The 26,582-nt window shown below is 40.1% G+C and overlaps 2 protein-coding genes across 10 annotated transcripts in view; one reads left to right on the top strand and one right to left on the bottom strand.

Annotated features, from left to right (window-relative positions):
- ppfia2 (PTPRF interacting protein alpha 2) overlaps positions 1-5,325 on the top strand; it is a 334,142-nt gene extending 328,817 nt beyond the window's left edge. For all 8 annotated transcript variants that reach the window (XM_073059619.1, XM_073059615.1, XM_073059617.1 and 5 more), the window contains one exon: positions 3,914-5,325. The gene's annotated coding sequence lies outside the window, so the exon portion shown is untranslated. The remainder of the gene's footprint in view (positions 1-3,913) is intronic.
- An 8,816-nt stretch (positions 5,326-14,141) lies between these two features.
- acss3 (acyl-CoA synthetase short chain family member 3) overlaps positions 14,142-26,582 on the bottom strand; it is a 92,686-nt gene continuing 80,245 nt past the window's right edge. For both annotated transcript variants that reach the window (XM_073059612.1, XM_073059613.1), the window contains one exon: positions 14,142-14,424. In XM_073059612.1, the coding sequence (XP_072915713.1) occupies positions 14,341-14,424 (84 nt within the window). In that variant the 3' untranslated portion in view covers positions 14,142-14,340. The remainder of the gene's footprint in view (positions 14,425-26,582) is intronic.

Raw genomic sequence — 26,582 nt, 5'->3', positions numbered from 1 at the left:
TTGAAAAACTAATAAAAAAATTTTAAAAAAATAAATAAATAACTGTTGCCAGGGTACTCCACCAGTTGAAGGTTTATAGGAAAGAGGCAAAGAGGAAGCCGCTGTTGAAAAAATCTCATATGAATTCTTGGTTAGAGTTTGCCAGAAGGCATGTGGGAGACTTTGAAGTCAGCTGAAAGAAGGTTCTATGGTCTGATGATATCAAAATTGAACTTTTTGGCTATCAGACTAAACGCTATGTTTGGCGTAAGCCTAACACCACACATCATCAGAAACACACTATCCCTTCTGTGAAGTTTGGTGGTGGCTGCATTATGCTGTGGGGATGCTTCACCGCAGCAGACCCGGGAAGGCTTGTGAAGGTAGAGGGTAAGCTGAATGCAGCAAAATACAGGGACGTCCTAGAAGAAAACCTGATACAGTTTGCAAAAGAACTGCGACTTGTGAGAAGATTTGTTTTCCAGGAAGACAATGACCCCAAGCATATAGCCAAAGCTACACAGGAACAACTTAAAAACGGCAAAATTAATGTCCAGGAGTGGCCATGTCAGAGTCCAGATCTCAATCCAATTAAGAATTTGTGGCTGGACTTGAAAAGGGCTGTTTACTCATGACTCCCATGCAATCTGACGGAGCTTGAGCAATTTTGTAAAGAAGAATGGGGAAAAATTGCAGGGTCCACCAGACATGCAAAGCTGATAGGGACATATCCACACAGACTCAAGGCTATAACTGCTCCCAAAAGCATGTCTATTAAATACTGACTTGGAGGAGGTGAATACTTATACAATCAATTATTTTCTCTTTTATATTTGTACTTAATTTAGATCTAAATTAATTACAAATATAAAACACAAAATAATTGTATTTTCACTTTGACATGAGTCTTTTTCAGTTGGTCAGTGTCAAAAAATGGAAAACTAAATCCACTGTGATTCAATGTTATACAGCAATAAAACATGAAAACTACCAAGGGGATGAATACTTTTTATAGGCATATAATTCAGTCCTTTAGAATACCTTTCCCACTACTGATGTCAGGCTCATCAGGCTAGAAATTTCTTGGCTCATTCTTAGAGCCTTTCTTAAAGAACAGAACAACATTAGCTATCCTCTAATCCTCCGAAACCTCATCCTGCCTCGACCCAAAATGTCAACTGTTTATATATTTCCATAGATGCTGCCTGACCAGCTGAGATCCTCCAATATTTGGGGTGTGTTGCTTCCATCTTAAATGTTCTCTTGCATTTCTTATACTCCTGAAGTACCTCATTTGTTCCTGCCAAACTTTATCTGCTATGCACCTTTTTTTTCCTTAACCAGGACCTCAATATCTCCCAAAAACCAAGGTTCCCTAAATCTGTTATCCTTGCCTTATATTCTGACAGGAACCTACAAACTCTATAGTTCCAACATTTCACTTTTGAAGTTCTCCCACTTACCAAGTATACCTTTGCTAGAAAACAACCTGCCAGAACCTTTCTAATAGCATAAAAACTGGCCTTTCTCCAATTTAAATTTTTAACCTGAGGACCAAACCTTTTCCATAATTACCTTGAAACTAATGGCATTATGATCATTAGATGCAAACTTTTATCACTCCCCTGTCTCATTCCCTCATAGGAGATCTAGTATCATACCCTCTCTAGTTGGGATTTCTAGTTACTGATTTAGGAAACTTTCCTGAACACATTTGACAAACTTTTTCCCCATGAAGCCCTTTTACAAGATCACAAGACAAAGGAGCAGAAGTAGGCTATTCAGCCCATTGAGTCTGCTCCACCACTCCACCATGAGCTAAACTGTTCTCCCGTCTAGTTCCAATTTCCAGCTTTTTTCCCATATCCCTTGATACCCTGACTAATCAGGTATCTGTCAATCTCCTCCTTAAAAACCTTCAATGATTGGGCCTCCACAGCTGTATGTGGCAACGAATTCCATAAATCCATGACCCTCTGGCTAAAAAAATTTCTCCTCATCTCTGTTTTCAATGGGTACCCTCTAATTCTAAGACTGTGACCTCTTGTCCTGGACTCACCCACCAAGGGAAACAGCCTTTCCACATCTACTCTGTCCAACTCTTTCAACATTCGAAATGTTTCATGAGATCCCCTCTCATTCTTCTATACTCTAATGAATACAATCCAAGAGCCGATAAACGCTCCTCATATGTTAGTCCCTGCATTCCAGGAACCATCCTAGTGAATCTTCTCTGAACTCTCTCCAACATGGAAGAAAGGCCATGGAAGAAAGAAAAGGTGGGAAGAGCACCAGAATGAGGCAATAAGCAGGCAAGAGAGATAAAGTAGGAGAGGGAAAAAGGGATGGGGAATGGTGAAGGTGGGGGGGGGGGAGCATTACGGGAAGTTCAAGAAATTGAAGTTCATACCATCAGGTTGAAAGTTGTCCCAACAGAATATAAGGTGTTGTTCTTCCAATCTGAGTGTAGCCTCGTTGCGACAGTAGAGGAGGCCATGGATTTGACATATCAGCATGGGAATGGGAAAAAATGGAATTAAAATAGGTGGCCACTGGGAAATTCCGCTTCTTCTGCTCGACGAAGTGGTATCCCAATCTACATTAGGTCTCACCGACTTCAGAAATGGAAGGAATGTCATTGAAAATGCAGATGATGATGGTTGAGTTGAGGATGCTGCTTTCAGGAACTGGTACAGTGAGTTGAGCTTCCTTTAGTAAAGGCCAGCACAGACCCAGTATCTATATGGATCCTAGTTTCCATTCTGAAATTGTTCCTAGATCAAAGACAGTACTGTGCAAAAGTCTTAGACACTCTAGATTTTTGTTTACTGGTTTCAGATGGTATGGCCTCTTCAGAGCCCTGATCTCGATGTCATCAAGGCTATCCGGGATTATCTGGAGAGACAGACCCAAACAAGGCAACCAAAGTCTGCAGAATTGTGGCAAGTTCTCCAAGCTGCTTACTTGGAAGGAACCAGCCGATTTACTTATATAGCTGTAATTCAGTATACCTAAGAGAACTGATGCACTTTTAAAAGCAAAGGGTGGTCACACCAAATATTGATTTGATTTAGTTTTTACTGTTTACTATTCTTTATAGTATTTTTTGCTATTCAGAAACTTATCATTTCACCATTTTTGACAGCATCTTCACTTTACAGAACTTTTATAAATGTGCCTAAGACTTTTGCACAGTACTGTAGATTACACTTTCTAATGAGTCTAGTTTTGACTCGAAAGGCAGAGGAAACTTTATTATTTATCCACCAGTGACGTTCTTGCCTTAGCAGATCTATGAATGGATGCCCAGTTTACTTTACATGAAGCAGTATGTGTGATGTGTGCCTAATATGTCTGAATGTTGTAGTTAAAGGAAGAATGTTTAAGAAGTCAGCTCTTGGCAGGATATATCTATGAGATTTTCATATATTTTGTTGAATTGCATTGTATTTCTCAGAGTCTTACTGCTTAAGGTGAGCTCAACTAGCACCTGCTGCCAGCTTCTCCTAATTAGGAAGGCCTCCTGGGCCTATTCAACCTAACATTGATTTCAACCACCAAAATCTCCTGTATTCTGTAAGGCAGGGATCCTGCTCACCCTCTTCTGCCTTATTGACTTATATGGCAACAATTAAATCCATTGCAACAGTGACATGTCTAAAGGGACAGCGTCCCTCTAAGCCTTTAAGTGTGAATTATGCAGCTAAATGATGGCAGCTGCATGAAATCAAAGTAGGAAGGATTTCTGTATGGAAATTTCAAAAAAAAGAAAAAAGAATTCTTTGAGTTTTCATAAAGTAATCCGATTGTGATGAAATGTAACAATGTATTAATACTCCAAAACCAAAGGTAATTAATTTATTGACTGCTCTTCAAAATGTTTGATTTTGCTTCAAAATATTTTGTAATGTAATATTAACTTTCTGTCTTTCAGCATTTGGCCAATACCCGTATGCAAAAACTTCCATTGGCTTTGAAGACTGACAATATCAACAGCAATTTGCCAGTTAAATGAATTGGATATTGCTAAAAGTACATTCTCAAAGTGCAACAATGTTTTTGTAAAGAAATTAGCTTATGGATGGTTATAATTCATAAATGTCAATTTATTATATTTCACTATCAACTGAGTTGATACTGTTCAGTAAATGTTTGACAGAAAAGTACTGCAATCACTCTTTTCAGACATCACAGTGTAAGAATAGACATGTTTTAGCACCATCATATCATGTCATTTGTTCTTGACTCACAGTTTACAAAAATGTCTTGTATAATATTGGCTGAACATATGTATTGTGTATGGATTTCTTTATATATATTTATGGTGTATGTATATGTATATAAATATTTTATAGAAAAACAAAAGTACTGCACAGAATTTACATGTGGTTTTAATCAGAACACACTCATTGTCAAATAATTCTGCTGTTTGTATCTCATCACCCACCATAGACTTTGTGATATTTAATACAGAAAACCATTTTTACAGAAATTTACTAAAACAATGCAGTTTGGACTGTAATTTCAGTAATATTCCTAACTTTCTAACATGCAGTTGAAGCTGGAATCCTGCCACTATCCAAATGTTAAATAGTTGAAAACCTTACATTGCAGATTTTTTTCTCTGGGCTTTTGTAAGGTGATGAGACTGTACTTATATGACAAAAAAAAAATTTTGATCCCTCTCTTCTAAACTGCTAATTTAAAAGACGTGATGGTGAACCTTATTGCTGAACCTATTCTGCAGTTCACTATTAATTTGACTTGTGGATCAAGTTTTCTTTTGCAGCTCTGTCATAATTGTGCTATTATGATCTAAAGATGTGAGCCAAAATTTCGCAGACTGGTATATTTGGTGTTGACCTTTGTTTATGACAAATCTTTTGTCTTTATAACTTGACATTTGTTGAACTCTAAGCTTACCTGCAAGCTTCTGCCAAGCTTGCCTTGTAAAGACTTTATACTGTTAAATTCACTTTATTAGAAGAAATAACTGAAAGACAGAATGTTATGCAAATGAAAGTATGTAAAATATCAGCCATTTGATCCGGTTTCTTGCCTGCTGTGGTATTATTTGTTCTCATATTGTTACACTTTGTAGAAATTTGAAGAAAATTGTGATAGCTTTAATATTCTGGTTGCAAGCTCAAGCTGCTTAGACCTCAGCTTTTTGAACTGTCTTTTAGTTATTTCCCTTTGCATTTTTTTGCTATGTTTTGTATGAACAAACACATTCTGTTTAGTCCCATATTTGTTTACTGTTTGATTACAGTCAAAGTTAATGGTGATCCAATTATTTTGCACTGTCAATAAAGAGTGCCACTGATAAGATCTTCTTCAAAGTCACTTCAGTGAACCATTGTGAAATGGATTGGTTAATATTGCTTACCTTTTATTTAAATGACAGGATTTAATAAGTCCTTCAATATTTTTCAAAATTGGATTTGGTGTTTGTTCAGGGAAGTGCAGTCACAACAAAAATTACTTATATTTTCCCACTGCTTTTCCATCTAATCCATTCATATTATTATAACCATCTTAATCTCAGCCAGATAACAACAAATACTGTATTATCCACAGAGTCTTTATAGCTTGACATTTGTTGAATAGTTACATTTTCCACATTGCATACATTTGTGTTCTCTGAATGACAAAGCTATTTTGTGAACAGATTTGTTCAAAGTTCACCAGCAAGTGATTGAGAGTACTGAAGGTTAGTTCATTCAACATCTGTATTAGTACAATCAAAAGCAGTTTGATATTACAACCCAAACTGGATTTAACCCCATACCATGAATATCAAAGATTCAAAATGGGACTCGGGCAAAAGGATTTTTTGATATTTTCATAAAGTTGTTTTACAGGATGTGGGCATTGCTAGTAAGGCACAGATACATTGCCCATCCCTGATACAAAAAAGGTGCTAAAACACTTGAGTTGCTGAAATAATCCTAGTGGTGTTACTGCTACAATATGATTGTACTGTATAAGAAATTCCAGGAATTAAGTCCAGACTTGACTAAGGAACAGCAACATATTTTCAAGATGTTTTGTGACTTGGAAGGATAATGTATGGCTGGCAGTTTGTTCGTATATGATAAGTAATTGTAGTTCAATTGTACACTACAGCCGTATTTCTACATTGGTGGAGGAGATAATTGTTAATAGTGGTGAATGCTATGCCTGTCAAGAAGATTGTTTTGTCCTAGATGATGCTGAAATTCTTGAGTGTTGCTGGAGTTGCTCACACCTATGTAAATGGAAAGCCTTCCATAACACAATGGACATAAGTGGTAGATGCTGTGAAGTCTTGGAGATTCCAAAAGTAAGTCACTCAAAGCAGAGTTGCCAGACTTTTGTTGTGGTCTTTGTATTTAAAGTGGCTCAACCACATTGTTCATGGTGTGAGAGTTAAGGATGTTCAATTACAGAGGGAGATAATCGGAGTTCCTGTGGGTAAAGATTACTGTCATCTGACACTTGCTTGGCATGAATATCACATGCTACCTCTCTGCCTATCCCTGAATCTACAATTTCATTTTCTGTGGAATTGAACATTGTGAATTTTCCAATCATAAATTATAACCTTTTACTAGAAGGAAGTCAATGATGAAGCAATTGAAAGTGTATGAGCATTAGTCACTTCCACGAGGAACTCCCGTAGAGATGCCTGGGACTGGAATGATTGACTTCCAAAAGCACTTAGCACAAGTTATGGCCATAACTGTTGGAACATTTTCTTAGATGCCCATAGACTTCATTTTTACCAGGGCTTCTGTAAGGCACATTCATTCAAATACCTCCCCTGATATCAAGGAGCAACTCACCCATAGAACTCTGCTCAGTATGTAAAGAACTCTGAAGCCTGGAGAAATCAAACTGCTCATCTGTGAGCAAATTATTGGTGAGTAAATGCCACCTTTTATGAATGCAGTGATTATTTGTCTTCTGATTCACTATCATCAATTTTGTTTTACTCATGTTGAGACCATGCTTTCAAGCCATTAATCTGCCTACTTTCTCTTGCAAAATAAGTTGATGAAGTATTCTTTAGGTATTCTTAGAAGCCTGACTGTCAGAATCAGCAAAATAGTTGTGATTCAGCTGGAGCACATTGGTAGACATAGACATTAACTCTCTCCACAAAAATGGTGTGTGCGTGATTTGATGCTGCCCTCACCTGCATCTCCTCCATTTTCCTGACATCACCGTTATCTGCAGCTGTAACAGGGATAGAGTTCCTCTTGTCCTAATCTACCACCCCATGAGCCTCCACATCCACATCATTCTCTTCAGCTTCCACTGCCTCCAAAGGGATCCTACAATCATGCACATCTTTACCTTCCCCCCTCCCACTCTCAACTTTCTACAGGGATATCTTCCTCTGTGATTCCCTTTTCCATTTGCCCCTCCCCACTAATCTCCCTCCCAGCACATATCCTTGCAAGCGGGTAATCTACACTTTCCCATTCATCTCCTCCCTCCCCTCCGTTCTGGGCCTCAGTCTGTCCAGGTGAGGCACCATTTCACCTGTGAACCTGCATGGATTGTCCATTGTATCCGGTGCTCCCAAAATGGCCTCCACTACATTGGAGGACCACTTTGTCAAAAACCTCTGCTCCATCTGCAGGAAGTGGAATTTCCCAGTGGCCAACCATCTTAATTCCTATTCACTTTCCTATTTCGACATGTCTGTCCAATGCCTCCTCTTGTGCCACAATTAGGCTACTCTCAGGGTGGAGAAGCAACACCTCATATTCTGTCTAGGTAGCCTCCAACCTGATGGCATGAACATTGATTTCTCCTTCTGGTAATTTTTTTATTCCCACCCTCTGCTCTCTTCTTCTATTTCCCACTCTGGCCTTTCCAGTCCTGAAGAAGTGTCTCTTCCCGAAATGTCAATTGTTTATCCATTTCCATTGACACTACCTGACCTGCTGAGTTCTCAAGCATTTTGTACATTCATGGGATTTGGTGGGTGAGGAGTGAATATTTTCAAAGTCAGCAATTTTTAAAGTTAAATTTTCATCAGTTGGTTTTTAGTTGAAGCTTGTAGTTTCGGGCCTGGAAGACTAGCGTGCCTTTAGGGTGCTGAACTTTTGTGGCTCTGGAAGGCGGGCTGATTCAAGGCCAGTGCTGCCTCCTGATGTGTCGTGGGAGTACACAGGACGATCGAAAGCAGCAAGCTTGCTGCTGGTTGTGTGCCCTGGGACCCAAGTTCTTTGGCCACAGAGCTCGGAAAAAGCGGTGCAACAGATTTTTAACACCATAAATCAGCGAGTTGTTTTGTTATGTCTTCCCTCTTGCTTTGAAATGGGGACATCCCTTTTTCCCTTATTAGGAACAGAGAGAGCCTGTGGTATATCGAATACTGGGTAAACGAGTTGTCTTTTGGGTACTGCAGTCTGTATTTTTATTGATGCTTTGCGGCATGCTTGAGTGCTCAGTGGGGTTTGCTAATGCTTTTTTGCTGGTGAGGAAAGGGGTTGTTGATTTGCTGCTGCTTATGCATGGGAGGAGGGAGTGGGGGAGCTTTGGGGTTCTAACAATTTTTTAAACTGTCAGTCATTCTTTGGGGCACTTCTCTGTTTTCATGTACGTTTGCAAAGAAAAAGAATTTCAGGATGTATATTGCATACATTTCTCTGACATTAAATGTACCTATTGAAAAAGCCAACTTGGATGCAATTATAGTTGTTACCGTTTCTATTGAAATCAATTTGCATTTCAGCTCACTGGACAAGAGCACTTTGACTAGAACTTTAAACAGCATGAAAGGTAGGCAGTGAAATAACTTTTTTTTGCAGCAGATCTCAAGTATGTTAGTTTTTGTGAGTAGTGCATTTAATATCTTCTCAATACTGATCTGTGGTTAGACATGGAAATTAATGTTGGTCAGGTAGGTAGTTGATGAATATTTTCCCTTTTTTTAATAACAAATTAAGTGTGGGAACAGAATTTTGGTTGTATTTCAAGTCATCCTTTCAAATTTAAAATATGACAACTCTCAGTCTTGTATGTTGTAATACTTGCACCATGTTTATTTCTGAGATGCTCCGTGTGGCCTGAATGACTGCATCTTCAGGAGTTACTTCTGAGCTAACCAGCTTGGTTGCTGAATTTTGGAGCATGGATGCTGACTGGAGGCACTATGGTACATTTGTGGCACTGTAAGTTTGGAGCATACCTGTTTGTAAGGAAAGGCAAAGACAAAAGAGGAATGGGTGACAACTAGGCAGAAGAAGGGAGGCAGACAGAAAGACAAAACATTCTCTGTGTTGGAAAGTGGTGGGCTTGAATATTTGTTTGAAGAGTCCAATTAGAGCCAAATCACAACACTGTGGATGGCTCAGCTACATAAGGGGAAAGGAGTAAGATTCCAAGGTTAATAGTGGTAGGAGACTTGATGGCAGGGGAAATAGAGAAGACCTTCTGTGGCTACAGATCTGAATCCAGGTTGCCTTCCTGGCATCAAAATCAAGGAATGGTTGAAGGGCACTTTAGAAGGGGTACAGTAATAGCAAGAGGTTATAGTCTAAGCAGGGTGAGATCCTGCAAAATAAACTTAGGGAGCTAAGCTGCAGAAACTCAAGCTTGCAATCTCTGGATTACTTCCACGGCCAGATAGTAGTGAATTTGGGACTAGGAGGATAAGTCAGAAGAATGTGTGTCTAGTGAGAGGGTTTTAATCACTGGAACAGATTCTGAGTAAGCTAGATCCTGTGCAAGATGGATAGGTCATACCTGAACTCAAACAAGTCCAATGTCCTTTTGGGGATGTTTGCTAGTGCTGTTGGGAAGACGTTACAAGTGTGGCAAAGGAATAAGACATTGATCTACAGCTAGGGGTAAAGGGGGGAGATATGGTCAAAACTAAGTCAGTTCCATAGGCAGAACAGACCTAGGCATATGGAAGGAATGTAAGTAATTTGTATCTGTTTTAATACAATGAGTCAGACTAGTAAGGTATATGAACATAGTGTTGATCATCACATGGGAACATGTTAACTGTTACTGTTGTTGGTTGAAAGGACAGGACTCAGCATTCCAGGGTATAGGATCTCCAGGCATGAGGAGGGAACTGCAAAAGAGGTGGTACCATTGCAATATTAATTAAGGAGCTTGTTTCTGTCAGAATGAGGAAGGATGTCATAGAATGCTCTTCAGTTGAGGCCATAGCGAAAGGAGGTGATCACTTTGCTAATGGTATACTACTGGCCTCCTGACAGTCACAGAACAGGATATAGATACAAGAGTCATAGAGTTATTTTAGTAATGAGGTGTTTCAACTTCCCCGGTAGGAACTGGGACCATTTTATTGTGTCCAGGAAAGTGTTTTGAGACACAAAAATACAACTGCAGATGCTGTGGATCAAAGAATACGTACACAATGCTGGAAGAACTCACAGGTCAGGCAGCATCCGTTGTACTACTCTTGGAGAATGTAGCTTAGTGCCAAAGGTGGAGAATTTTGAAGTCAGTTAAAAATGAACTTCAAAAAGGCAATAATTATACCAATGCCTAAGAAGAAGAATGTCAGCTGCCTTAATGTGAGAGGGCATAACTTAAGGATTGAAGGGCACCCATTCAGAACAGAGATGCAAAGTAATTTTTTTAGCTAGAGGGTGGTGAATCTGAGGAATTTGTTGCCACGGGCAGCAGTGGAGGCCAAGTCTTTGGGTGTACTTAAGGCAGAGCTTGATAGGTATCTGAGTAGCCAGGGCCATCAAAGGTTATGGTGAGAAGGCGAGGGAGTGGGACTAAATGGGGGAATGGATCAGCTCATGATAAAATGGCTGAGCAGACTCAATGGGCCGATTGACTGACTTCCGCTCCTTTGTCTTATGGTCTTAATGACTATTGCCTGATCATGCTCACATCTACAGTGATGAAATGCTTTGAGAGGTTGGTCATGACCAGAATGAACTCCTGCCTCAGCAAGGACCTGGACCCATTGCAATTTGCCTATCACCACAATAATTTAACAGCAGATGCAATCTCAATGGCTCTTCACACGGCTTTAGACCACCCGGACAACACAAACACCTATGTCAGGATGCTATTCATCAACTACAGCTCAGCATTAAATGCTATCATTCCCACATTCCTGATTGAGAAGCTGCAGAACCTGGGCCTCTGTACCTCCCTCTGCAATTGGATCTTCGACTTCCTAACCAGAAGACTACAATCTGTGCGGATTGGTGATAACATCTCCTCCTTGCTGACAATCAACACCGGTGCACCTCTGGGGAGTGTGCTTAGCCCACTGCTCTACTCTCTATATACACATGACTGTGTGGCTAGGCATAGCTCAAATACCATCTATAAATTTGCTGACGATACGACCAATGTTGGTAAAATCTCAGATGGTGACAAGAGGACGTAGAGGAGTGAGATATGCCAACTAGTGGAATGGTGTCGCAGCAAAACCTGGCACTCAACGTCAGTAAGACAAGAGCTGATTGTGGATTTCAGGAAGGGTAAGATGAAGGAACACATACCAATCCTCATAGAGGGATCAGAAGTGGAAAGAGTGAGCAATTTCAAGTTCCTGGGTGTCAAGATCTCTGAGGATCTACCTGGTGCAAACATATCGATATACGATAGTTATAAAGAAGGCAAGACAGCAAATATACTTCATTAGGAGTTTGAAGAGATCTGGTACATCAACAAATACACTCAGAAACTTCTGTAGGTGTACCGTGGGGAGCATTCTGACAGGCTGCATCACTGTCTGGTATGGAGGGGCTACTGCACAGGACCGGAAGGGGCTGCAGAGGGTTGTGAATTTAGTCAGCTCCATCTTGGGTACTAGCCTACAAAGTTCCCAGTACATCTTCAAAGAGCGGTGTTTCAGAAAGGCAGCGTCCATTATTAAGGACCCCCAGCACCCAGGGCATGCCCTTTTCTCACTGTTATCATCAGGTAGGATGTACAGAAGCCTGAAGACACACACTCAGTGACTTAGGAGCAACTTCTTCCCCTCCTGCCATCCGATTCCCAAATGGACACTGAACCCTTGGACACTACCTCACTTTTAAAATATATAGTATTTCTTTTTTTTTTGCACGATTTTTAATTTATTCAATATATGTATACTGAAATTGACTTACACTTACTTGCAGGAAGGTCTTTGTTTAAGTGGGAGACATTCATAAATGAAATGGTGTGAGTTTAGTGCCAATGTGTATTCATAAGCATGAAGGTAAAATCAGTAAGTCCAAGGAACCCTGTACGTCAAGCGATTGAGAGCTTGCTAAAGGATTACAAAATAGTATGGGTGGTAAAGAGAACTGAATACAAGGAGAAACCTGCAGAACTACAGAATGTTTACAATTAAGGGAAATCCCACGATAAATATACTAATGGTAAGAAATTACTTCAGACAAGAGTTGGCTTGTTACAGCCAAAACGAGAATCAGTGCATGAAGTCTTAAATAGATGTTCCTTATCCATATTCACAGAGGCCAACATGGTAGACGGAGAATTCAGGGAGGTAAATTGTAGAACATTTTATCATTGAAAAGCTTCTTGATGTCTAAGTGGGCATAAATAAATTCACAGGACCTGATGAGTGTATTCCAGGTTGTTCTGGAAAGCAGGGAAGAAGATTGCTGGGGTCCTGACAAAAGTTTAAACCTTTGGCCACAGATGCCTGGAGGGCAGCAAATGTGGATTTTTTTTTTTAATGAAAGAAGGGCAGCAGGGAAAAGGCAAGTAATTACACAAAAATAATTGGAAAAAATCTGAGAAACAGGATTAGTCTACATTTGAATAGAAAGGGATTAATCAAGAATGGGGCAACTTTGTCTGAGCAACTTTAATTTATTAATTAAATGATTAATTTATTCAGAGATGTAAATTGTGCTGTGCAATATAGTTGATGTAGTCTATGAAATTCGGTAAGGAGTTACACACAAGCTCCTGTATGGGCTACTGGTCCAACAGGTTGGGGCCATGGGATCCTCTACAAATTGGCAAAATTTGATACAAGATTAGCCTTGTGATATGAAGCAACCGATTCTGGTTACGGATTGTTTTTGTGATGGAAAGTATCTGACCAGTGGGTGTTATCACAGGTATCATGCTGCAAACCTTTGTTTTAACATTAATTATTTGGATAAGAATAGAAGTATTTTGATTAAGTATCTGAGTGACGCAAATATTAGTGGTGTCTTCCTGGTGAGGAAAATAGCCTTGGGTAAAGGACGATATTAAGCAGATAAATGTGCAGATCAATAATTGGAATTTAATCTTGATAAATATGAAATGACTTGGGTACTGAATGGTAGACCGCTTTGAAACAATGAAGAGCCTCCTAGAATATGTAGAAGCAGTAGCATAGTTTGATAAGATGAAGGCAGATATGAAATACTTGCCTTCATTAGTCTGGGCATAAAATACAAGAGCAAGTAGGCTATAGTACAAGTGTATAAGATATTGATTAGGCTATAGATAGAGTACTGTTCTGTTTGCCATGTTATATAGTTGGGAAGAGCTTGCACTGAAGAGGTTCATCAGATTACTACTAGGAATGGGGCATTTTAGTTATGAGGAGTGATTCTGTTTTGAAGACTAGGAGGCTGATAGCGGGGGGGAGGGGTGTTGCGTAATAATATTGTACAAAGTTTTGATGGGTTTGGAGGAAATACCACAAAGAAGAGGTATCTAAAACTAGAGGATGTGGAATTTAGAGGAGACCTCAGGAAGAACTTTTCACCCAGAAGCTGATTAGAATCTGGAATGCTCTGCTGGAAAGTCCCATAACACGAGAAAATACAGAAAAGCAAATGAGTTGCCAAGACAGAGAAACCTGCAGGTAAAGTGCTATTAAATGGGATTAGAATGGATCGGTACCTGATTGGCTTGCATACAGTGGGCTGAAGAGCCATTATGTGCTCTATAACTTCATGACTTTGTGTTAAATCAGTGCAAAGTCCTAAAAGTATTACAAACAAATTGGAATTGGAAGTTACCTTTATACAATAGTCATATATTAAACATTTTTGGATATAACTGAAATATACTGTAGTTCTAGGATTTTTTAAAAATTTTATTACTCTAATGGTAAACAATTCCTGCCAGCATTACAAATGGAATGGCATTAATCAATTCTTAGTACATGAGCTATGGTCATTTAAAAAAATACAGACAATACTAAGGAAAACTAAGTACCATGTATTTTTAATATTTTAGATAAAATATACTATATTTAACCTTTGCAGTACAGCATCATTACAGAAATTAAAGTTCATATTATGTCAGCACTGTGGTTTAAAAAGAGTTCACATGTTACATTCAGTGATTTGCAGCGTACAGGTACAGGAATAAAAAAAGTAATACCAGTTCATCATATTGCACTTAAAGTTGAGATATAATTTTCTTCTCTTTCAATATAGCTTCAATGTCAGAGAAAACTCTTGGATCTTCGATGGTTGGTGTTATCTGTGGAAGTTTTTTTAAACTTTCTTAGAAATGGTAACATATAATATCTTCATGCAAGAACAATGTTGTACCCAAAAAGCTTTCAGAATAAATTGTTAGGAAAATTAGAATTTTATTTAAAGATAGCAACATAGAAAACCTACAGCACAATACAGGCCCTTCAGTCCATAAAGCTGTGCCGAACACGTCCTTACCTTAGAAATTACCCAGGGTTACATATAGCCCTCTATTTTTCTAAGCTCCATGTATCCATCCAGGAGTCTTTTAAAATGCCCTATTATTTTCACCGCCACCACTGCTGCCCACAGCCCATTCCACGCACTCAGCACTCTGAGTAAAAAAACTTACCCCTGACATCTCCTCTGTACCTACTTCCAAGCACCTTAAAACTATGCCCTCTCGTGCTAGCCATTTCAGCCTTGGGAAAAAGCCTCTTGACTATCCACATGATCAATGCCTCTCATTATCTTGTACACCTCTATCAGGTCACCTCTCATCTCCGGCACTCCAAGGAGAAAAGGCCAAGTTCACTCAACCTATTCTCATAAGGCATGCTCCCCAATCCGGGCAACATCCTTGTAAATCTTCTCTGCACCCTTTCTATGGTTTCCACATCCTTCCTACAGTGAGGCGACTAGAAATGAGCACAGTACTCCAAGTGGGAATTTAGCAGGCCAGAGAACCTATTATCAGTTAGGTGTAATCCAGAACATAAAGTTGTTAAGTTACTCTTTAATTAGTGAAATAATTTTAACCACAATATTTAACTATAAATTTATGGTAACTTTCAAATCTGACAGCCCCATTTTAAAGTTGCAGGAGTGTTTAAGACCACAAAATAACAAGTCATCATTATTAATCTACACAATGTAATTTTAAAGTACGTTTATATTATAAACAATTTTCAGCTCTCAACACCTCTCAAAGATAAATTAGCTTTTCCTGACAGCTATAACATAATGTGTAATTTCAAAATAGTGTCATATTTGAGAGAGAATGCAAAAGGTTTACCAAAATGGAATTTTAAATTCAGAGAATGATGTTCCTCCAATGCCACAAGTCACTGGGGTTATATAGTAGTCCCAACACTGCAGTGAGGGAGAAGGATATCCTTTAGCTGCCCTAAGGGGTTCTGCCAGAACTGGGAATAATATCAATTCCACTCACTTCTAAACTTCTATAGTCAGTAACAGTAGGCAGAGTGAGGAGGAGCACAGGCTCCATATATGAATGTGTAGGGTTTCAGATTTGGATAAAACAAATTTGATCTTTTAAAACATGAATTGTGTCAGGTTTCTGTATGTGCTAAACACTCAGCCTTATGTCTTTCACTGTATTGAACCTGATCTAGCTCTTATATCAGTAGAGTGCATTTTCAATCTGAATGCTCGAAGTTTGCATCTATTAACAGCATTGTTAAGTGTAATTCAGCATGGAAACAAGCCCTTTGGTCCAACTTATTCATTTGGTTTATATCCTCAAGTCTTTTTTCCTTGTAAATCTAAGTCTAACTGTCTTTTAAATATATCAACCTCTCCTAGTTCTAGACTCCCTACTGTGAGGAAAACGATGGTGACCATTCACCTTGCCTATGCCCCTCACAATTATTCTTACAATTTCTGAGGTTACGTCTCAGCCTACTTCACTCTGTCCGTCCCAGACTATCCAATGTTTCCTTATGTTTCCTTACATGTCCACAGATCCCTGAAAGTTGCATCACAGGTAGATAGGGTAGTTAAGAAAGCTTATGGGGTGTTAGCTTTCATAAATCGAGGGATAGAGTTTAAGAGACGCGATGTAATGATGCAGCTCTATAAAACTCTAGTTAGGCCACACTTGGAGTACTGTGTCCAGTTCTGGTCGCCTCACTATAGGAAGGATGTGGAAGCATTGGAAAGGGTACAGAGGAGATTTACCAGGATGCTGCCTGGTTTAGAGAATATGGATTATGATCAGAGATTAAGGGAGTTAGGGCTTTACTCTTTGGAGAGAAGGAGGATGAGAGGAGACATGATAGAGGTGTACAAGATATTAAGAGGAATAGACAGAGTGGACAGCCAGCGCCTCTTCCCCAGGGCACCACTGCTCAGTACAAGAGGACATGGCTTTAAGGTAAGGGGAGGGAAGTTCAAAGGGGATATTAGAGGAAGATTTTTCACTCAGAGTGGTTGGTGCATGGAATGCACTGCCTGAATCAGTGGTGGAAGCAGATACACTAGTGAAAATTTAAGAGACTACTAGACAGATATATGGAGGAATTTAAGGTGGGGGGTTATATGGGAGGCAGAGTTTGAGGGTCGGCACAACATTGTGGGCTGAAGGGCCTGTAATGTGCTCAACTATTCTATGTTCTATAACTCAAACCATCTAGTCCTGGCAACATTCTTGTAAATCTTTTCTGCATCCTTTTCCATCTCAATGTCTTCCTTCTTATAACTGTATAACCAAAACAACACACAATGCTTCAAGCATGGCCTCACCAATGACCTATACAGCTGCAGAGTGTTGTACCAACTCTTGTAGTCAGCGTCCTGACTGATGAAGCCAAGCATGCCAGACTCCTCCTCCATCACACTATCTGTATCCCTAAGCTTGTCTGTTCTATAATATCCTACAAGGTCCTACCATTTACTCTGCAAGTCCTGCCAAGGTTTTGCCTACGAAATGGAGATACTCTTTGGATCTTTGCTACCCAAAAAGCTTTGAAAATTAGTTTGCTAAAGGAAAACTAAATTAAAATTAAACTTGACTGAACATTCAATGCAAGTTTTACTTGAGTTGGACTTGAGCCCAAGCTGATAACTTGTCAGAAAACCAAACTATGCATTGAGAATTTTGGAACAAACATTTTCATGAGAGCCAGATTTCCCACCTTCCACAAAACTAACTGGCTGGCTGCTCTTTGCCAAGGAACCTTTTACATAAAAAAGGTTTAGATACCCACAAGAAACCCAAACAATTCAGCACATGGATTGTACAAACTGTCAACCAGGATCTGCTTGAGCAATCTATCAGGATAGTTAAGTTTTTTTGAGGTGTCTAGACTGATATGGAAGTATCCATCAGTAAGGTCACTGGAATGGTGATACAAGAGATTGCAGATGCTGTTAGAACTCAGCAGATCAGTCAGCACTTGTGGAGAGAAATGGATGGTAGATATTTTGGGTCAAGATCTTTCATCTGGAAATGCCAATACCAATTTATCTCCACAGATGTTGTCTGGAATGCTGAGTTCTTCCATCTGCCTGTGTTTCACCAGAATACTGTTGCTATGGCATTGTTCACACAAAATAGTGACAATGGATAAAAGTACAAGCATGGGATGACAGAAATTCCCCACACAACGAGCAGAAGCAATACAGAAAATGTGTGGGCAGTGAAAGGAGAGATTTACATGACAGAAGTTCTATGGAGAATGATAATCCTATTTAACCAGAAATCGATTACCCAGTAGGTACAAGGCTTAAAAACACTTTCACCATTGGTCAAACCAATTTTCAACTGCAAAGTACCTTCAGTTGGAGATACCCAACCAATTTCTATCCCTTTGATAACTTGCAACCCAAGACCAAGTAAAAAGAGTCATAGAGCAGTACAGCACAGAAACAGACCTATTGGCCTATCTAGTCCACACTGACCAGTTATTCTGCATAGTCCCAATGACCAGCACCTGGACCATAGCCTTCCATATCACTCCCACCCATGTACTTATCCAAATTTCTCTTAAATATTGCAATTGAACTCACATTCACCACTTCTGCTGGTTGCTTGTTCCACCCTCTGATTGAAGTAGCTCCCTCTTTGGTTTCCCTTTAAGATGTTGGTGAGGCCATCTTATTTAACAACTTCAACATAACAACCCAACTCCTGTACTCAGTACTTTAATTTATAAAGGCCAATTTGCCAAAAGCACTCATTACAACCCTATTTACCTGTGACATCACTTACAAGGTATTCCCAGATTTCTGTTTTACTGCATTCCTCAGTGCCCTACTGTTCACTCTACAAGTCCTACCCTGGTGTTTCCTCCCAAAACACAACACCTCACACTTGTCTGCGTTAAATTCTATCTGCCATCTTTCAACCCATTTTTTCTGCTAATCCCACTGCAAATTTTGATAGCCTGCTTCACTGTCCATTACACTCCCAATTTTGGTGCCATCCACACATATATTGGCCCCGTTTACCACATTATCATCCACGCAGATGACAAACAACGGACCTAGTATCAATCCTTGTAGCACACTTCTAGTCGGAGAGGCAACAATCCACTACCACCCTCCCACAAACAAATGTTGAATCCATTTTACTAGTTCATTCTGAATGCAAAGCAACAAACTTCTTGACCAGTCTCCCATGCAGGACACCATCAAAGGTCTTGCTAAAATCCATGTAGACAATGGCCACTGTCTTTCCTTCATCACCTTTCTTGATAACCTCCTTGAAAAACTCTAAGATTGGTTAGAGAACCTACCACACACAAAGTCATGTTGACTATCCCTAATCAGTCCCTGACTATCCAAAAGCTTATATATCCTGTCCCTTAGAATACCTTCCAATAATTTACCCATGTGGCATTAGGTTCACTGGCCTATAATTTTGCGGCTTATTCTTAGAGCCTTTCTTGAACATTAGCTGTCGCTAAGGAAATTTAAAACAGCTCTGCCAGTGCACTTGCAATTTCTTTACTAGATTCCCACAAGGTCCAAGCTTTACTAGCTTACCTTGTAAAGCCTAAATATCAAAATTCAGTTTAAATGTAACAATGGATTTTGCCCTTATCACCCCTTCAGCTCACCGCCAATCATGCTAGAAAAATCTTTAAATCTTGACCCCAATGCAAAGGGAAATGGGTGCTCTCTGTTTAATTCATCTACATTGCTTATAATTCTTACCTCTAGAAAAAAAAAACATATTAGCCATTTGTAAACTTAGTGGGTATACACTGGCAGAAAGGGTGCAGAGGAGATTTACAAGGATGTTGTCTGGATTGGGGAGCATGCCTTATGAGAATAGGTTGAATGAACTCGGCCCTTTATTCCTTGGAGTGAAGGAGGATGAGAGGTGACCTGATAGAGGCGTATAAGATGATGAGAGGCATTGATAGTGTGGATAGTCAGAGGCTTTTTCCCAGGGCTGAAATGGTTGCCACAAGAGGACACAGGTTTAAGGTGCTGGGGAGTAGGTACAGAGGAGATGTCAGGGGTAAGTTTATAACTCAGAGAGTGGTGAGTGTGTGGAATGGGCTTCTGGCCATGGTGGTGGAGGTGGATACAATAGGGTCTTTTAAGAGCCTTTTAGATAGGTATATGGAGCTTAGTAAAATATAGGGGTATAGGTAAGCCTAGTAATTTCTAAGGTAGGGACATGTTCGGCACAACTTTATGGGCCGAAGGGCCTATATTATGCTGTAGGTTTTCTATGTTTCTATGTAACTGTAAACAGCTTGATGATGCTAAGAAATTCTTAAGAGCCAAGAAAATCTTGCATGCATAAAATATGCTGAAATATTGGCAGGACTCTAGGCAAGAAGAATTTTTGGCGTGACAATATTGCCTTCAAGTTGATTTATTCCAGGCAAAAGTCTTAATGATTATTAAAGTATTAAAATGGCCCAAGCACAAATATACATCTTTAGGGAGATTCTTTTTTTCATATTGTGAAAAATAATACTCAATAAACTTCAAGACCTTGGTCTCAATACCTCCTTGGGCAATTGGATCCTTGATTTCCTCACTTACAAAACTTCAATCACTTTGGATTGACAACATCTCCACAATCTTTATCAGTAAAGGTGCACCAGAAAGCTGTGTGCTTAGCCCCCTGCTCTACTCATTTTACACTTACGACTGTGTGACAATGCACAGCTCCAATGCTATACTTATCATTGGCGGAATTAAAAGAGGTGATGAATCAGCATATGGGAGGGAGATTGAAACTCTGGCTGAGTGGTGCCACAACAATAACAACTTCTTACTCAATGTCAAAAAGACCAAGGAGCTGATTATTGACTTTAGGAGGAAGAAACAAGGTCCATGAACACAAAGTGAACTGGAGATGCTGTGGTCAAAGCAACACATACAACACGCTGGAGGAACTCAGCAGGTCGGGCAGCATCCATGGAAATGAACAGTCAACGTTTCGGGCTGATACCCTTCATCAGGACTGGATCCATGAGCCAGTCCTCACTAGGGGATCAGAGGTGGTGAGAGTCAGCAACTTTGAATTCTTCAGTGTTATCATTTCAGAGGACCTGGCCAAAGACCAGCATGCAAGTGCAATTATGAAGAAGGCAGGGCAGCAATTCTACTTCCTTAGAAGTTTGCAAAGATTCAGCATAACATCTAAAACTTTGACAAAATTCTGTAAATTTGTGGTGGAGAGTATAATAACAGGCTGCATCACAGCCCGGTGTAGAAACATTAATGCCCTTGAATGGAAAATACAAAAGAAAATAGTGGATAAAGTCCAGTACATCAAGAGTAAATCCCTCTCCACATGGAGTGTTGTCACAGGAAAGCAGCATCCACCATCAGAGACCCCCACCACCCAGGTGAAGCACTTTTCTCATTACTGCCATCAGGAAGAAGGTACAGGAGCCTCAGGACTCACACCACCAGGTTCAGGAACAGTTATTACCCCACAACTATCCGGCTCCTGAACCAGAGGGGATGACTTCATTCGCCCCATCACTGATCTGTCCCCACAACCTATGGACTCTCTTTCAAACACTCTTCATCTCATGTTCTTGCTATGTACTGCTTATTATTATTTCTTTTGTACTTGTACAGTTTGTTGTCTTTCACAAACTGATTGTCCACCCTGTTGTGTGCAGTCTTTCATTGATTCTATTACAGTTATTGGACTTATTGAGTATGCCTGCAAGAAATCAAATCTCAGGATTGTATATGATGACATATATGTACTTAATTTATTTGGAACTTTAAGATAATTCTTAAATTTATTTCTCAGAATATACATTGAATTATGAGCAATTCCAAGATATCAGGTTTATTGTCACTGACATTTGTCGTGAAATGTGTAGTTTTGCAAAAGCAGTGCAGTGCAATACATAAACAATATAGATTTAAAGCACTTTTACATTGCTTTTCCCCAATTATTCATTCAGGATATTCTTCTTGGCAGTTTCTGCAACTATTTTTTCCTACATTTTATTTGCTACCCATTTCTTAATTCCCATTTATTATTTTTACTTTTAATCTATCAACCGTGAAGCAAAAATGTTGCAGATAGTAAAAGTTATGTTGCATTAAATGCACAACATCTAATCATGTATTGATATACAATGACTTTTTTATTTTTAACAACCATACTGTTATACTTTCTTCTGCTTCTAATCTATAGTTTAGATCTGTCATCCTTTACCAAATTAGCTCAACTACTTTCAAAGGAGACAATTCAGTGCACTAGAGATGTCACTGCAGCCAACAGATCAAACTAGAGTCCTACTTATCTTAAACATTGAAATCGAGCTCACATGAACCACTTGCATTCACAATCTGACAACCCTCTGAGTGAATACCTTTCCCCTCATGTTCCCCTTAAACTTTTCACCTTTTACCCTTAACCATGACCTCCGGTTGCAGTCCTGCCCAAACACAGTGGAAAAATCCTGCTTGCATTTACCTTATCAATACCCCTCATAATTTTGTATATGTCTATCAAATCTCTTCTCAATATTCAACATTCCAAGGAAGAAAGTCCTAACCTATTCAATCTTATAACTCAGCTCCGCCAGACCCAGCAGCATCCTTGTAAATTTTCTCTGTACCCTTTCAAGCTTATTTATATCATTCCTGTAGGTAAGTGACCAAATCTACACACAATACTCCAAATTAGGCCTCACCAATGTCTTATTCAAATTTAACATAACATCCCATCTCCTGTGTTCAATATTTTCGATTTATGAAGGCCAATGTGCCAACAGCTTTTCTAATGTCCCTATCTACCTGTAAAGGCCACTTTCAATGAATTATGGACCTATATTCCCAGATCACTTTGTTCTACAAAATTCCTCAGTGCCCTACTGTTCACTGTGTAAGACCTACCCTGGTTGGTCCTACCAAAGTGCAAACCCTCAGACTTGTCTGCATTAAATTCCATCTGTCATTTTTCAGCCCACATTTCTAGCTGGTCCAGATCCCACTGCAAGCCACGATAGCCTTCTTTGCTGCCCACTGCACCCCCAATCTTGGTGTCATCTGCAAATTTGCTGAACCAGTTAACCACATTATCATCCAGATCATTGATTTAGATGACAAAGAAAAATGGACCCAGCACTGACTCCTGCAGTACTCCACTAGTCACAGGCCTCAAGTCAGAGAGGCAACTATCTACTAGCACACTCTCTGGCATCTCCCAAAAAGCCAATGTTGAATCCAATTTACTACCTCATCTTGAATGCCAAGGAACTGTACCTTTTTGACCAACCTCCCATGCAGGACTTTGTTAAATGCCTTGCTAAAGTTCCGGAAGGCCATATCTGCACCCGGTGTGTGGAGCTGCAGCTCCTAAGGGAACTTGAATCCCAGGGGGACCAATATTCTGGTGGGGAGGTTTGCTAAGGCTACTGGGGAGAGTTTGGGGACAGGGAGGGAGGCAAAATAGGTGGGGACGTGGCACTGTTGATCAGAGATAGTGTCACGGCTGCAGAAAAGGCAGACGCCATGAAGGGATTGTCTACGGAGTCTCTGTGGGTGGCGGTTAGGAACAGGAAGGGGTCAATAACTTTACTGGGTGTTTTTTATAGGCCGCCCAATAGTAACAGGGATATCAAGGGGCAGATAGGGAAACAGATCCTGGAAAGGTGTGATAATAACAGAGTTGTTGTGATGGGAGATTTTAATTTCCCAAATATCAACTGGCATCTCCCTAAAGCAAGGGCTTTAGATGGGGTGAAGTTTCTTAGGTGTGTTCAGGAAGGTTTCTTTACACAATATGTAGATAACCTACAAGAGTAGAGGCTGTACTTGATTTGGTATTAGGAAATGAACCTGGTCAGGTGTCAGATCTCTCAGTGGGAGTGATCATAATTCTATCTCCTTCACAATAGCATTGGAGAGAGATAGGAACAGACACGGTAGAAAAATGTTTAATTGGAGTAAGGGGAATTATGAGGCTTTCAGGCAGCAAATCAGAAGCTTAAATTAGAAAGAGATGTTCTCAGAAAAGTACGGAAGAAATGTGGCAAATGTTCAGGGGATATTTGTGTGGAATTCTGCATAGGTACGTTCCAATGAGACGGAAGTTATGGTAGGGTACAGGAACTGTGGCGTACAAAGGCTGTAATAAAGCTAGTCAAGAAGAAAGGAAAAGCTTACAAAAGGTTCAGAGAGCTGGGTAATATTAGAGATCTAGAAGATTATAAGGCTAACAGGAAGGAGCTTAAGGAAATTAGGAGAGCCAGAAGGGGCTATCAGAAAGCCTTGGTGGGCAGGATTAAGGAAAACCCCAAGACATTCTATAAGTATGTGAAGAGCAAGAGGATAAGACGTGAAAGAACAGGACCTATCAAGTGTGACAGTGGGGAAGTGTGTATGGAACCAGAGGAAATAACAGAGGTACTTAATGAATGCCTTACTTCAGTATTCACTATGGAAAAGGATCTTGGTGATTGTAGCGATGACTTGCAGCAGACTGAAAAGCTTGAGCATGTAGATATTAAGAAAGTTGATCTGCTGGAGCTTTTGGAAAGCATCAAGTTGGATAAGTCGCTGGGACCGCATGAGATGTGCCCCAGGCTACTGTGGGAGGCGAGGTAGGAGATTGCTGAGCCTCTGGTGATGATCTTTGCATCATCAGTGGGGATGGGAGAGATTCCGGAGGATTGCAGGGTTGCGGATGTTGTTCCTTTATTCAAGAAAGGGAGTAGAGAAAGCCCAGGAAATTATAGACCAGTGAGTCTTACCTCAGTGGTTGGTAAGTTGATGGAGAATATCCTGAGAAGCAGGATTTATGAACATTTGGAGAGGTATAATATGATTAGGAATAGTCAGCATGGCTTTGTCAAGAGCAGGTTGTTCCTTACAAGCCTGATTGAATTTTTTGAGGATGTGACTAAACACATTGATGCAGGAAGAGCAGTAGATGTAGTATATATCAGTTTCAGCAAGGCATTTGATAAGGTACCCCATGCAAGGTTAATTGAGAAAGTAAGGAGTCATGGGATCCAAGGGGACATTGCTTTGTGGATCCAGCAATGGCTTGCCCACAGAAGGCAAAGAGTGGTTGTAGACGGGTCATATTCTGCATGGAGGTCAGTGACCAGTGGTGTGCCTCAGAGATCTATTCTGGGACCCCCTACTCTTCGTGATTTTTATAAATGATCTGGATGAGGAAGTGGAGGGATAGGTTAGTAAGTTTGCTGATGACACAAAGGTTGGAGTGTTGTGGATAGTATGGAGGGCTGTCAGAGGTTACAGCGGGACATTGATAGAATGCAAAACTGGGCTGAGAAATGGCAGATGGAGTTCAACCCAGATAAGTGTGAAGTAGTTCATTTTGGTAGGTCAAATATGATGGCAGAATATAGAATTAATGGTAAGACTCATGGCAATGTGGAGGATCAGAAGGATCTTGGGGTCCAAGTCCATAGGACGCTCAAATTAGCTGCATAAGTCGACTCTGGTTAAGAAGGCATACGGTGTATTGGCCTTCATAAATCGTGGAATTGAATTTAGGAGCCAAGAGGTGATGTTGCAGCTATATAGGTCCCTAGTCAGACCCCACTTGGAGTACCGTGCTCAGTTTTGGTTGCCTCATTACAGGAAACATGTGGAAGCTATAGAAAGGGTGCAGAGGAGATTTACAATGATGTTGCCTGGATTGGGGAGCATGCCTTATGAGAATAGGTTGAGTGAACTTGGCCTTTTCTCCTTGGAGCGACGGAGGATGAGAGGTGACCTGATAGAGGTGTGCAGATGATGAGAGGCATTGATAGTATGGATAGTCGGAGGCTTTTTCCCCAGGGCTGAAATGGTTGCCACAAGAGGACACAGGTTTAAGGTGCTGGGGAGTAGGTACAGAGGAGATGTCAGGGGTAAGTTTTTTTACTCAGAGTGGTGAGTGCGTGGAATGGGCTGCCAGCAACAGTGGTGGAGGCGGATATGATAGGGTCTTTTAAGAGACTTTTGGATAGATACACGGAGCTTAGAAAAAAGAGGGCTATGGGTAAACCTAGTAATTTCTAAGGTACGGACATGTTCGGCACAACTTTGTGGGCCGAAGGGCCTGTATTGTGCTGTAGGTTTTCTATGTTTCTATATTCTACTCCCTTTGAAATGAATACCAACATTGCATCTGCCTCCCAAGTCTCGTTGCAGCTCTGATGCTTCAATTTTCTCCCCATTTAGATAATAGTCTGCACTTATATTTATTTTACCAAAATGCATTATCATACATTTCCCAACACTGTATTCCATCTGCCACTTTTTGCTCATTCTTCCAATTTGTCTAAATCCTTCTGTAATTGCATTGCATTCTCAGCACTACCGACCCCTCCATCTATCTTTGCGTCATATGCAATTTTGCCACAAAGTCACTGATTCCATTATCTAAATCATTGACAGTGTGAAATGTAGCAGTCCCAATATTGACCTCTGAGGAACACCACTAGTCATTGACAGCCAACCAGAAAATGCCCACTTTATTCCCACTCACTCCCTCCTGCCTGTCAGTCATTCCTCTATCCATGTAATGTTTCTTGTAATGCCGTGGGATTTTATTTTGTGAAGCAACCTCATGTAACAAGACACCTTATCAAATGTCTTCTGAAAATCCAAGCCAATGACATCCAAACCTCCAAATGGCATACCCCTATTCTTACACCTCAATAAGCATATCATTTCTTCCTATCTGCCTGTAGCTACTACACACTTTCTTTAAAAAACTTAACTAGAGCCTCAGTATCTCTTGAAAACCAAGATTCTCTACACCTGGAATATTTTCCTTTTTTCTGACAGTCACATACAATCTTTGTACTCTCAAGTGTTCACTTTTGAAGGCCTCCCACTTACCAAGTATACCTTTGTCAGAAAACAGCCTTTTCCAATCCACACTTGCCAGATCATTTATGATACCATGAAAATTGGCCCTTTCCAATTTAGAATCTCAATCCATGACCCAGACCTATGTTTTTT

This window comes from Hemitrygon akajei, chromosome 10, assembly GCF_048418815.1.
Source record: "Hemitrygon akajei chromosome 10, sHemAka1.3, whole genome shotgun sequence".
Classification (NCBI taxonomy): Eukaryota; Metazoa; Chordata; class Chondrichthyes; order Myliobatiformes; family Dasyatidae; genus Hemitrygon; species Hemitrygon akajei.
This window is presented reverse-complemented; position numbering and strand designations above follow the sequence as displayed.